The sequence below is a fragment of the Artibeus jamaicensis genome, unplaced genomic scaffold (genome assembly GCF_021234435.1).
Source record: "Artibeus jamaicensis isolate MK-2021 breed Jamaican fruit bat unplaced genomic scaffold, CSHL_Jam_final scaffold_614, whole genome shotgun sequence".
NCBI lineage: Eukaryota > Metazoa > Chordata > Mammalia > Chiroptera > Phyllostomidae > Artibeus > Artibeus jamaicensis.
Window position 1 is genome coordinate 2,782,822 of NW_026522050.1, and position 12,493 is coordinate 2,795,314.

Here is a 12,493-nt window from a genome sequence, read left to right on the forward strand (position 1 = left end):
CTGGGAAGACAGAGTGTGAGGGAGGGTAGTGTGTTTAATTTTGTAGTCATTCCACATATTTTTCTAGTGTTACCCTAAGGAAATTATGAGCCATTTCACACCTTCAGTGGAGTTTAGTACAGTGATTGCTCACCACAGAAAAGCTTCTGGTGTTTATGTACCCATCCTAGGAAGGGTGGTGTTGGGACCCCACAGCCTGTGTTATTACTATCTTCTTGTTCATGTCTCCCCAGCTGTCCTCTTGGTTATATTTAAGAGTAAGGGAAGGGGAAATACTAGGAAACTAGACTGGCACTTGGAGTGGCTCTAATGATAGTATCGCCTGCTGGAAGCCAAAGATGCAACATCAGTGCCGTCTCGTCAATGAGGTCGACTTTAGACCTCAGCATAAGGGTTAGTCAGATCCCCTGGGGGTCTGAGGCATCAGGCCAAGCAAAGAGGGTGTAGCATGCAGCTGCACCTTGGCCTTTTGAAAAAGAGCTGTTCTTACCAAAGAAAGAACATAACACTTCCATGAGAACCAAGGGCTTTTTATGGTTAGAATGTACAGTCAAAATCTGCGATTGGCAGCTAAACTACAAGAGCTGGATGCCTTCTGGGACAAGGAACCTTCCTTGCTTCCCCCACAGCGGCCAGACTGGGCCTCTGGACAACACAGGAAGTGCGACCACCACACATCCTAGACAAGGACCAAACAAGGCAGGAGGCCATGGTGTTCAGCTCACAAGCCCTAGGAGAAGAAGAAATGCACAGGAGTTACACCCAGACCTTGGAGCAGCCGACACAGTGCACTTCCCATCCCAAAGGGCACATGTCCTGGATCTTCCAAGCAGACGGCACAACAGTCTCCTTCACCTGTGACTCAAGCATTAAATCCCATCTCCACCCCTGTACCCACACACCCCTTCCGCAGGCAACCACCCTAGCATGCAGTCAGGCACTCACCCAAGTAATCATCCATCAAGGACCCAATAGCAAACTGTAGGAGAGAAGGTGAAAAGGAAATGAAGCCTAAGCAAGCACAGAGCTATCCCCTAACCTTCCCAGGCCCAGGCCTTCTGCCCACCCATCCCCTCTTCATGGCAGAGGAGCACAAAAACCCCATGATGTCTAGGTGGTAAGAAATCAACAGCTCCGGGCTCTGCCTGGAACTGCAAGGGAGGCAGGCAAGAGACTCACAATGTCATTCTTATCCACACGGGTCCCCACAATCTTCAAGCGGATCTCATCATCCTGCTGAATCACAATGTCCTGGAGAAGGAAACAGTACACTCAGATGCCCCCTGGCCAGTACAACCCCTCAGAGTGGCTCATTCCCTCCTTTCCCTCACCGACTTCTTCCTACCCCACTCACCTCATCCATCGTCTTGTAACATGGAGGGTTGGAGTTAGGGTCAAACTCCATCTCTGATGGAATGGACTGAAAAGGAAGTGGTACCGGGTCAGCACTTTAAATGGATGCTCTGGTAGGTGGTCATGAATGTGTCTCTCTCCTTCTTAGCCCCACTGAGCGTGCCCAGACTTACATGTCGAGAGATGAAGCAGGACATAGGTCCAATCTCTGTGAAAAGTCCAACCTAGAAGGAAAATGAGTGATCCTTGCTTTTTATTTTGTTTCCAGAAGCCTTCTAAGTTTCCCATGTTTACCTAATTCCTAATTAATTCTCCATGTTTTGAAACCAATCAGAATCTTAGCATTTGTTTTCATCTCTCTTTTTTTCAAGCCTTCGTTTTAAGTTAAGCAAATATAGTACAGTAGTGAAGAGCTGAGGCCTGGAATTTGTCCAGGGTTCAAACACTTGGTCACATGGCCTTGGCAACTAGACTTAAATTCTTTAAGCTTAAGCTTCTATAAAAAAAAGATAAAAGCACCCACCTCCCAGAGTCACTTTGGGGCTTTCCACAGTAATTACTCAATCAGTGGAGGCTACTATCATTATGACTATCAATACTAATTCATATGCCCGAGTGAGGTAGGGTGAGGCTATACCATCTGACAGTGAGAACTCTGAAGCACAAGGAAGTGGCTTGGTCAAGGACACACCATTAGCAAATGAAGTTGGGACCCATACCACATCTTCTGAGGGACCACCCCACTGCCTCCCCTGTTTGGTCTCACCTTGTTGACCTGAGTGACAACAGCATCCACGACCTCCCCTTTAAAGGGCCGAAAAACAATGGCCTTGTACTTAACTGGATAAAGGACAAAGCCTCGGCCTGGCTGGATCACACCAGCACCAATATTGTCGATGGTGGTGACAGCAATTACAAAGCCATACCTGCAAGGAGGGCGACAACGAGAAAGACACTGTGAAAAGAGCCTCTAGACCGTCTGTGACAAGAGTTAGTAAGCCTGGAGGGAGGGGGACAGCACAAACAGGAAGTAAATGGTACCCGTGCTCCCAGAAAGCTTAATGGCCAAGAAAGAAGACAGGACACTAATCATCGCCTGTAATGCGAAACACCGCTCTCATAATTTCATAATAAATGTCCAAGAAGGCTGCAGTCCTTGAGCCAAGAGACCCTCAGAATCATGTGAAATGTATTAAAATGCATTTCCAGGCATGTTCCCAGAGAGTCAAGATTATGTAGTGATAGGCTGAGGCTCAGGAACCTGCATGTTCAAGAAACACCCCAGGTCATCCTAATGATGGAGGGCAAGTACTCCACAGCCCTCTGCTCAGCCTGGCTCATGCAAGTCACCACGTGCGAAGTCCGCTCCATGCAAAACCCAGAGATGGGCCACCGCAGGTCCCTGGGCATGGGGGATAGAGAAAACTAGCAGAATCACAAACGGGGAGCAGACACCCGCACAGTGATCAGACTGTGAGCCCCACAAGGGCTGGCCTCATTCTATCTCTCACTGCATCATTTCCAGAGACCAACACAGGAGGGGACACACAACTGGAGCTTTAGAAATGTTTGCGGAGTAAATGATGACCAATCTCAGCTGATGGAACAAAGTCTTGTGATACAGCTTTGCAGAGGGCTCCATGGGAAGCCAAAGCAGGAAGCAACGGATTGCATGGGGCGCCTAGGAGTGTGTGAGAGGGTTCCTCAGAGTTCGTATTAGGACCTTGCATAAGGAGTAAGCGTTGGAGAGGGGTTGCACCACAGGGTGCCGTATGCTTATCACTGATCGGGCGGCACAGAGAGCGGCACTCACTTGCCGGTGCAGGTCCCCTCCACCTCGGTGAAGAGCTTCTGCTTCACGGTGTTGAGCAGGTTGGGGCCGAAGTAGCGCGGGTGCAGCAGGATCTCGTGCTCCAGGGAAATCTGCAGAGAGAGTGGAATGGAGACCAGGCGAGGAACAGCAGGAAGACGGGCCAAGAAGCGGCCCCTCGTCCAGGCGCCCCACCTCTGTTCTCCTGTTGACCCTGCCCTCCGCCACCCAGTGCCCTGCTCACGTGGTAGAACATCTTCCCAAACGACTAGGAAAGCAACTAAGTCTACATCTCCCCAGGCAGCACCGCCTCCCGCGCAACCGGAAACACACGCAGCCTCCTCAACCCAGCTTCCGGAAGGGACGTCGCAGGCGTAGGCGGAAAATCCGTGAAGCCCCGCCCCTTCCCACAGACCAGCGGTGCAACAGCCGGCTCACTTAAATTAACCGTGCCCAGAATAGATGCTCAATAAGTAGTTTTAATAGGAATTGAATCAAGGTGGCATAAGTAACGCGCTTTAGCAGAGTGCATTCATTTAAATCTCTAGGTAGATAGTATCAGGATTCAGATAAATTTCAGGACTACCAGATGGTGTCTTAGAATTGCTTGTTGTGTGTGCGGGGCAGCGAGGAAAACATTTTAATTTGAGTCAAAACCACTAGTAATAAATACTTGAAGCTAATCACTCCCTAATCGTATAATTGTAAGTGTAGGTATAAGCCTTCCATTGCTGTGATATCCTTCCTCTCCAGCACTTGGGTTTTCTTCCTTGTTTTGTTTAACCATTTGAATATCTGTGTAGTAGTATCTCATTATGGTTTTTAATTTTCATTTCCTCAGTGACTAATGATGTTGAACACCTTTTCATATGCATGTGTGCCAAAAGTGCTCTTTTCAAAACTCAAGTCACACTACGTCACTCCCTACTTCAGAATCCAATGGCTTCCCTAGGCCCTAGAATGAAATCATCACCGTGGCCCACCAGGTGAAGGCCAGGTCCAGCCAGCTCCATTTTCTGCCTCTCTCCCTCTTGCTTTCTCCACTCCAATCACATTGGCCTCCTCTCCCATCCCATGCTGTTGCTATTTCCCCTGCTTCAAATGCTCTGATCTTCAACTGGTGGGGCTGGGGCAGGGGTGGGCGGGGGTGGGCGTGGGCACTTCTTATCCTTCCGGCATAAGTTCAATATCCCCGGCTGTCAAGAGGGCTTCTATGACTGCCCTGGCTCAAGTAGCGCCATCCTACTCATTCCTCTGTTGTTTTGCCTTGTTTTATTTTCTTTCTATTTGGAATGATCTTATTCATTTATATCTGTGTGTATTGCTTGTTTTCCCTCAAGAAGGATAGGGATTCTCATCTGCCGTGTCCCTCCGTATCAGCAATGCCTAGAACAATGACTGGCACGCAAACAAGTGCTCAGTATCTACTTGCATCACTGAGTGAATCTCTGACACCTACAATGGCCCTGGGCAAATAATGGAGCTTAACAAATGTGGATTGATTGAGCATCATTCTCATAATGAATCTGTTATTATCTCTTTGAGCTCCCCAGGCATGGGTTGGCCAGGATAAACTCTCCCCAAGCCATAATCCCTTTGCTTCCAGCCTCTCTCTAATGGGGATAAGCAAGGCTATTATGGAATTAGAGATCATATCGTTAGCACATTCTTAGCATTTAACAAATACTAAATAAATGGTTGATATTTTTCTAATTTCTAAAAATACATAGACACACTGAAGCAAAGTTTTTTAACCTTTTTCCTTGGGGTAAAGTTACTCCTATAAGTCAGAATGTCTTTGATTTTAGCTTTAAATTTCACACATAGTTATTTATGTGCTATCATCTATTTATGTTAGCTTAATATCTCTATTTCCTAAATAAAAGCTTTTATTTAAAAAAAAATCTAACTGAGTGAATGATACTCTAGAAAGATGTGTCCTGCCATCCTGTAGCGCTGGGTGACCCAGCTTTAAGAGGCAAAGCCACCAAATTGTGCCCTGCTTAATGGTACTCCTGGGGGTGAGAGAGGCCTAAATCCAGGGCATACTTGTTTTATTAAGCTGTGGTGGCCACTAGGGTGCATTGACCAGAGAGGGAATACCTTTTGCAGATTGGCACAGAGATTAAAAGAACTGTAATTCTAAATATCTAGACCCAGCCCTGGCTCAGTGGACAGAGTGCCGGCCTGCAAACCAAAGGGTCACCCACCCGTTCCATTCCCTCTCAGGGCACATGCCTGGGTTGCAGGCCAAGTCCCCAATAGGGGGCGCATGAGAGACAACCACACAATGATGTTTCCCTCCCTCTTTCTCCCTTCCCCTCAATCTAAAAATTACATCTTTAAAAAAATAAAAAATAAAAGCAATCATATCAGAACACTCTCTTCCTTAAAACCCACTAATGACTTCCAGTACACTAAGAATAAAATACAAACTCCTCACTGTGGCCAATCCCATGCTTCCCCACCAGTGTGAGGCCAGACGTTCCTCATGTAATCAAAACAATCTCTCATAATGGCTTGAAAACCAAAGCCCACTGTCTTCTATTAAGCCAGACATTAAAGAAATTTGGAAAAATATAAAACAATGCCATTATTTTCACTAAAATTTTTTGAAAATAATGTTTCATAAAAAATTAAAATGTTACTTATTTTTAATTCCTATACAATAAATATTGTATGGCTTGGAAGAACAGCTTGAAGAGCTGGAGTCTCAAGCCAAGGCTAGTGTGGTCTGCATGTCTCTAGTACAAGGATGGATAGGGGATGAACTGCCCCTAATTCTGGTTAGGTCTGATTGGAAGGCTTGGCTGCAGAAAAAGTGGAGCTGCTTAGCGCTTAGTGTGGTGAGTGAAGGGGTGAGTAGTGGATTACAGGCATTGAATTATTCCCCTGGTAACACAGTCAACACATTGCTCTGACCAACACATTGGTCAAAGAAGAGGCAGGTTTCATTAACTCTCAATTTACAGCCCTTTTCTACGATTGTCTAGGGACTCTCAAAGATTTCTTCAAAAGTATACATGCTCTCTATTCTCCCATCCTGGGGTATTTTAGGGCCTTGAGCCTCCCTCCCCTCCTAACAGCACCTGCCCAGTATGCTCCAGACAGAGGAGGGCACTGGAATCTCCTTATTGTACGTTGACCATAGAGTTCAGGCTAAGGACTACGACAGCATTCACACAGCTGCTAGTTCTCTGACACCACCTTTACTGAGTCACAAGCCCAAACCGTCGGATTGAGGGGAACGAAGCAGCAACATTCAAGAGGCAATCACAGTTCTAGAGTGAGAGAGACCATTGCAGTTCAGAAAGGTATAGCTATTGCCCCCGGTTACGGCAGAGCAGGGTCTAAAAACCGGGGACTCCTGAGTGCCACAACAGCTTGTTGGCTTTCTTTCCCGCCACCCTGCAGCCGACGCAATACAACAGTCTGCGAAGTGGGGGTCCGCGGTACGGCTCGTGAGCTCGTCGCGCTCTGGTCCCTAAAGCCGGGTCCCTGCTTCAAGTAGACGGAGAAGCTCAGCCAATCCAGAGGGCTCTGAAGCAAAGGAGGAGGGGCGAGGAATTAAAGTTTAAGACAGGAACACCAACCAATCCAGCGCTTAGCTGACTGAGCCACGGACACGAGCACCCACTTGGAAACGCCGCTCAAAGAGGGAGGATGGTTAGTGGACAGTGAACCAATCCGTGACAAGAGAAGGCAAACTTGCTCCCGTTACATCTAAGAAGGTGGGAAGGGGTGGAGTTCGCCCATTGGCTGCTCGATGGTGGGTGAAGGATCATCTCTCTCTTCTAGTTTCCACCTAGGACTCTTTAACCCCTGGAATGCGAGAGAGAGAGGCTCAGGGAGTTCCCGGAGTGGGGCGTGGAGGTACCATTCGGGAAGGCCTGGGACCGAAAAAGATTCCCAGTTGGAGGAGCAGCTGGAAGCCACTGGGTGGACTTCCAGGAAGCGGAGGCTAGTTGGGAGGCGGGACTTCCGGGGCGGGGTTATTGTTGACTGGGCGGGGTCTGCTGCTAAGGTTAAGTATGGGGGCGGGGCTAAAGGAAACCACTGGGTGTGACCTAGGAGAAAAAGATAGTAATTTAAGCGTGCGTCTTGGGGTCAGGGCAATGTTGTCAGGAGTTTGGGGACCGCCCGTCATAGCTCAGGGCTGTCGTTAAGGTTTCTGGGGAGTTTACGTGCCCTAAAACACTGTCCTTTCTTCCCAGGGAACCTCTGGTGGGGATCTTTGTAGGGGATTTCCCTCTGTGGGGTGCTATGGAGTTCCCAGAACACAGCCAGCAGCTGCTGCAGAGCCTTCGTGAACAGCGGTCCCAGGGTTTTCTTTGTGACTGCACCGTGATGGTGGGTAGCGCCCAATTCTTGGCTCATCGGGCTGTGCTGGCCTCCTGCAGCCCATTCTTCCAGCTTTTCTACAAAGAGCGGGAGCTGGACAAGAGAGATCTGGTGTGCATCCACAATGAGATTGTCACGGCCCCGGCCTTTGGGCTGCTTCTGGACTTTATGTATGCTGGGCAGCTGGTCCTGAGAGGGGATACCCCTGTGGAAGACGTGCTGGCAGCAGCCAGCTACTTGCACATGAATGATATCGTCAAGGTGTGTAAGCGGCGGCTGCAAGCCCGGGCCCTGGCAGAGGCAGACAGTACCAAGAAGGAGGAGGAAACCAGCTCACAGCCCCCTAGTTTGGAGTTTTTGTCCAACACTTCCCGTGGCCCTCAGCCTTCCTTGGCATCTACTGAGACATCAGGCCACTGGGCCAAAGGGGAATGGAAAGGACATGCGGCTCCCTCACCTACTGTATGCCCTCCAGATGAGCCACCAGTGTCCGGTGGGGCTGACACTACACAGCCCGGAGTGGAGGTTGACTCACTGCATCTACGGGCACCTCCTCCACCAGTGGCTGATGTCTCCCTTGCCAGCCCCAGTAGCTCCACAGAGAACATTCCTGCAAACTACTTCTCTTCTGGCCTCCCAGCAGTTTCAGTGGAGCCACTGGCTCCCCTTGATATGGGTTCTGAGAGTCTGAGGGTGACGGAGCCAAGGGGTACTGGAGCACCATTGCAAGGCTTCTATCCCCCAGCTTCGGCCGCAGCCCCAGTTCCATCCCAGGCTCCAACCCCAGCGGAAGCTGAACTGGTCCAGGTGAAAGTAGAAGCTATTGTGATTTCTGATGAGGAGCCGGATGTGTCAGAGGAACAGCCTCAGGGGCCTGAGGGACTGTTCCCGCCTGGAGGGGCAATGTATGGTGGACAGCCCCCCCAGCAAGAGGCTTTTGAGGAGTCAAGAGCAGCAGGATTGGAGGAGGTGGGGCCAAATGACCACTTTCTGCCCCCAGACTCTCACCTGCCCTACCATTTGGTGTCAGGTGCAGCACAGTATCAGCGAGGATTGGTGACCTCGCCCCTGCCTGCACCCCCAACCCTGCATGAGCCACTTTACCTGCCTTCTGAGTATGAAGCAGCCCCAGGAAGCTTTGGTGTTTTTACTGAGGATGTTCCCACTTGCAAGACATGTGGGAAGACCTTCTCATGTTCTTACACACTACGGCGCCACGCCACAGTGCACACACGGGAGCGACCCTATGAGTGCCGGTACTGCCTGCGCAGCTACACACAGTCAGGGGACCTGTACCGCCACATCCGCAAAGCTCACAATGAGGACCTGGCCAAACGCAGCAAACCAGATCCAGAGGCTGGCCCCCTCCTAGGAGTGCAGCCCCTCCCTGGCTCCCCTACAGCAGACAGACAGAACGCTGGTGGAGGGCCACCCAAAGATTTTGTACTTGGGCCCAAAAACTAACATGAGCTAATGCTAAGCCTGCTCTTGCTATCGATGGGGCAGCACAGAGGGTTGGAAGTATCTCAGTTCCCCTGCTTGATGACAGAATGGTTTCTGCCCAGGCTGAAGGTTCCTCCTGTCCTTTTACCTAGCTAACTAGCGGGACCTTGATGGGCAGAGCATCTCAGTCAGCTCCTCTCCAAGGGCACTGGGAGTTTTCCTGGGTGTAATAGTTCTCACTCTGAGTTCTGGACCATAAAGCTAGCAGTGAAAGTATCTCACTGCACTGGTGTTGGCTGGTTTCTTCCCCAAACCTGCATGACTCCTGACTCATACCTCAACTCTAGATCTTACAAGAATTTGCCATCTGTACTTGAGTAGGGGTGGGGATCAGGTTGATTATGCGGAAAAAAGTGAGAGAGGCAGAAGGCAATGTAGACTTTGCTTAGGAAAATATACAAATTAGAGGATCTTACACAATTATGGTTTATTGTTGTAGTGAGCTCCTGTGTACTGGGCTGTATTAGGGACTTCATATAAATACTCATTTAATCCTCAACAACTTTAAGAGGTGTTGGCTCCCCTCTTTTTTTCCCCACCGACAAGAAAACTTGAAATTCAAAAATCAGTTACCTTGTTCAAGGTCACAGAGCTAGTTAAGGGGCAAGCCAGAATTTGAGCCATGGCTTGACTTAAAACACCATGTTCACTATGCTGACTTAACACATTATTGAAAATAGTTCACTGAGAATTATGAGTTGTTTTCCGTCCTTTTCACTGTGTGGCTTTGAGTCCTTACCCCTTTCCCTCTGTTTTCCACGTAGAAAGACCTTCGGCTGGCTGTTTGAAGAACAGATACTGTACTGGTGACTTGAAATGTTTGCCTACATGTCGTAAATGCGAGTTGAGGTCTCTAAAAAAGAAATGGACAGACAGAAAGCACTAAGCCCTTAGTGGCAGGTTTGTGGGGGGAGGCTGAGGGCTTTTTGTGTGAAAATGATGGGTGCTTAAGAAAACTAAAGCAAGGAACTCCAGGTGAGAGAATCATCCTTAGAAAGTGTGATGACGGCCTAGAGAGGCGGAATTACTGATCTGTGGGCACACGGGTGACTACTGACCATAGAGGCGGCGGAGAAACGGGAGTTCGGGTGTTGGAGGAGGATGAAGGAAGAGATCTAGGGATATGACTTAGGGAAGAGAAGGGTGGGCCCCAGTCTGAGGAAGACTGCTGCTGTAGGGTGGTCTAGAGGCTGCCTACAGACCGACCCTTCTCTCTGGCATGCAAGAAACAGTCTGAAAAAAGCAGGGAGGAAAATTTAGAAAAGAGTGAAAATACGAGTAAATTTCCTGAATTTTTCTTTTTTTAATGACTTCATTTACTTACTTTTTAGAAAGAGGGTAAGGGAGGGAGGAAGGAGGAAGAGAGGGAGAAAAACACCAACTGGTTGCCTCTCACACTCTCCCAACTGGGGACCTGGCCCTCATCCCAGGCATGTGCCCTAACTGGGAACTGAACTGGCAACTCTTTGGTTCACAGGCCAGCACTCAATCCACTCAGCCACACCAGCCAGGGCTAAATAAAACTTTAAAAAAAAAAAAAGATCTACTCTAGCTGAGTGGTGCATCATTTCTTGTGTTTCCTAGAGTAAATAAAAAATCAGAATGCCTAAAATGAATCAATTGCTTTTAAAAGGGTGAATTTTATGGTATGTGATACATACATACCATGTATTTATGGGGAAAAAAGAAACTGATTGCCTTAGAACATGAGTTCTTAAAAGCAAGACATAATGTGTCCACATGTGTACATAATGTATATAATTTCTCCGGACAGCCTGGGGAACACCTGCCCTCACCAGAACCATTGTTACTGTCTCAGCCTACATAGGCTCCGGAGGATCTGCTACTTGCTGAAATTCCCCTGAAAAGCAATCATTTGCTTTCAGTTCCCAGCATAAGATGGATTCTTTTTTTTTTTTTCATTTTTAAATGATAGCACAAAATATATTAGTTTTAGATGTGAGATGCATTCTTCATTGGAGGTGGCAGTTAGGAATTTTCAAGATATTGAAAACAGAAGCCAACACAAATAAAGCCATAGTTGCCTCACTTTATATCTGCTGGATGCTAGAAACATTTTGTTGTCTATGAAGGTGTGGTCAAGAAATTATCTAGAGTTTTCACTGCTTTTGATGGTCTGTCCCATCCATGGCTTCAAGGAACCACAGGTCAGCTCATGTAACCTCCTAGTCCGACACTGATCCTCCTCTGGCCAGTTGTTATCCCAGTTTGAGAGAACTCAGTCCCCACAGGAACTCTATTGCTGGAGAATGCTAATCGTTGGATGATGCTTCCTTCTGCTGAGCCCAAGATCAGCCTCCTTTCCCAGGAGGGCATAGGCGGGGACAGGCCAGGCCCCAGCCTAGGAAGAGTCTTCCGCAGGGGAGTTACTTGCTTTGAGCTATACTCTGACTTAGTCTTCAGACAACCACTCTTTTCTCTCCAGCATTATTTCTAGTTTAGGGTTTCTCTTTTTAAAAAGATTTTATTTATTTATCTTTAGAGGGGAAGGGAAGGAGAGAGGGAGAGAAATATCAATGTATGGTTGCCTCTTGTGCGTCCCCTGCTGGGAACTGGCCTGCAACCTAGGCATGTGCCCTGAATGGGAACTGAACCGCGATGCTCTGGCTCATCAGCCCGTGCTCAGTCTACTGAGCTACACCAGCCAGAGCTCATTTCTTCTCTTAATTGGCTACTTTGTAAGTGTGCCTTCACTTAGTGCTAATGCCTCTTCAATCCCAGGCATTTGGCTAAGCTCAGCTTCACAAAACCCACCAATTCAGCCCATTCCACGTTGGATTTGATTTTGATTTTTCCAAAGCTGATGTTTACAAAGATGTTTTACTTTGACATATACTATACTTTTTATTGTAAAACATTTTATTTATTTATGACAAATGATATGATATGCTCTAAAGTCCCCTTCCTAGATTTATTAATAAGCAATTTCAGTATGCACTTCAAATACATTATCGTGCTCAACAAAATTGACAATAATTCTTGTTCAAATTTCCAACTGTCTCAAACTTTTGTTTTAAATCCTCACCTGAGGATACGTTTATTGGTTTGAGAGACAGAGAGATGTGAAAGACATGTCAGTTGGTTGCCTCCCAAATGCATGCAGACCTAGGATCAAACTTGCAACCTAGGTATGTGCCCTGATGGGGAATCGAACCCACAACCCTAGGTGTACAGGATGATGGTCCAACCAACTGGGCCTTCCAACCAGGGATGTCTCATAAGCTCTTGTTTTTCCCAATCAATCCAAATTCCAAGGTTTTTGGGAACACTGTACCAGGAACTAGAAAACTAGAAATATATATATATATATCCCCTGTTATTTCAGTTCCATAGGCTTTTATCTGTTTTGTTCAAATCAGAACCCAAAGTCAAGTCACATTTACTTGGCTGACATCTCTTAAGCCTCTTTCACTCCATAGGTCCCCTTCTCTTTTTCCTTGCAATTTCCTTATTGAAGAAATTAAG

At 47.7% G+C, this 12,493-nt stretch overlaps 2 protein-coding genes across 5 annotated transcripts; one reads left to right on the plus strand and one right to left on the minus strand.

Moving 5' to 3' along the window:
- Positions 1-514: 514 nt before the first annotated feature.
- Positions 515-3,514, minus strand: POLR2G (RNA polymerase II subunit G). Of its 2 annotated transcripts, none has more exons than XM_037140249.2 (8): positions 3,408-3,514; positions 3,167-3,276; positions 2,195-2,279; positions 1,527-1,577; positions 1,355-1,420; positions 1,180-1,251; positions 946-979; positions 515-730 (listed from the first exon to the last, which is right to left on the minus strand). In XM_037140249.2, the coding sequence occupies exons 1-8, from the start codon at positions 3,417-3,419 to the stop codon at positions 717-719; spliced, it is 444 nt and encodes a 147-aa protein (XP_036996144.1). In that variant the 5' UTR covers positions 3,420-3,514; the 3' UTR covers positions 515-716. The 2 variants fall into 2 exon arrangements, with proteins under 2 accessions (XP_036996144.1, XP_036996143.1); XM_037140248.2 differs by having other exon boundaries at positions 2,120-2,279.
- Positions 3,515-6,785: 3,271 nt separating this feature from the next.
- ZBTB3 (zinc finger and BTB domain containing 3) lies at positions 6,786-9,223 on the plus strand. Of its 3 annotated transcripts, none has more exons than XM_037140251.2 (2): positions 6,786-6,932; positions 7,378-9,223. In XM_037140251.2, the coding sequence occupies exon 2, from the start codon at positions 7,427-7,429 to the stop codon at positions 8,966-8,968; it is 1,542 nt and encodes a 513-aa protein (XP_036996146.2). In that variant the 5' UTR covers positions 6,786-6,932; positions 7,378-7,426; the 3' UTR covers positions 8,969-9,223. The 3 variants fall into 3 exon arrangements, with proteins under 3 accessions (XP_036996146.2, XP_036996147.2, XP_036996145.2); XM_037140252.2 differs by having other exon boundaries at positions 6,786-6,894; XM_037140250.2 differs by having other exon boundaries at positions 6,929-7,036.
- The last annotated feature ends 3,270 nt before the right edge of the window (positions 9,224-12,493 follow it).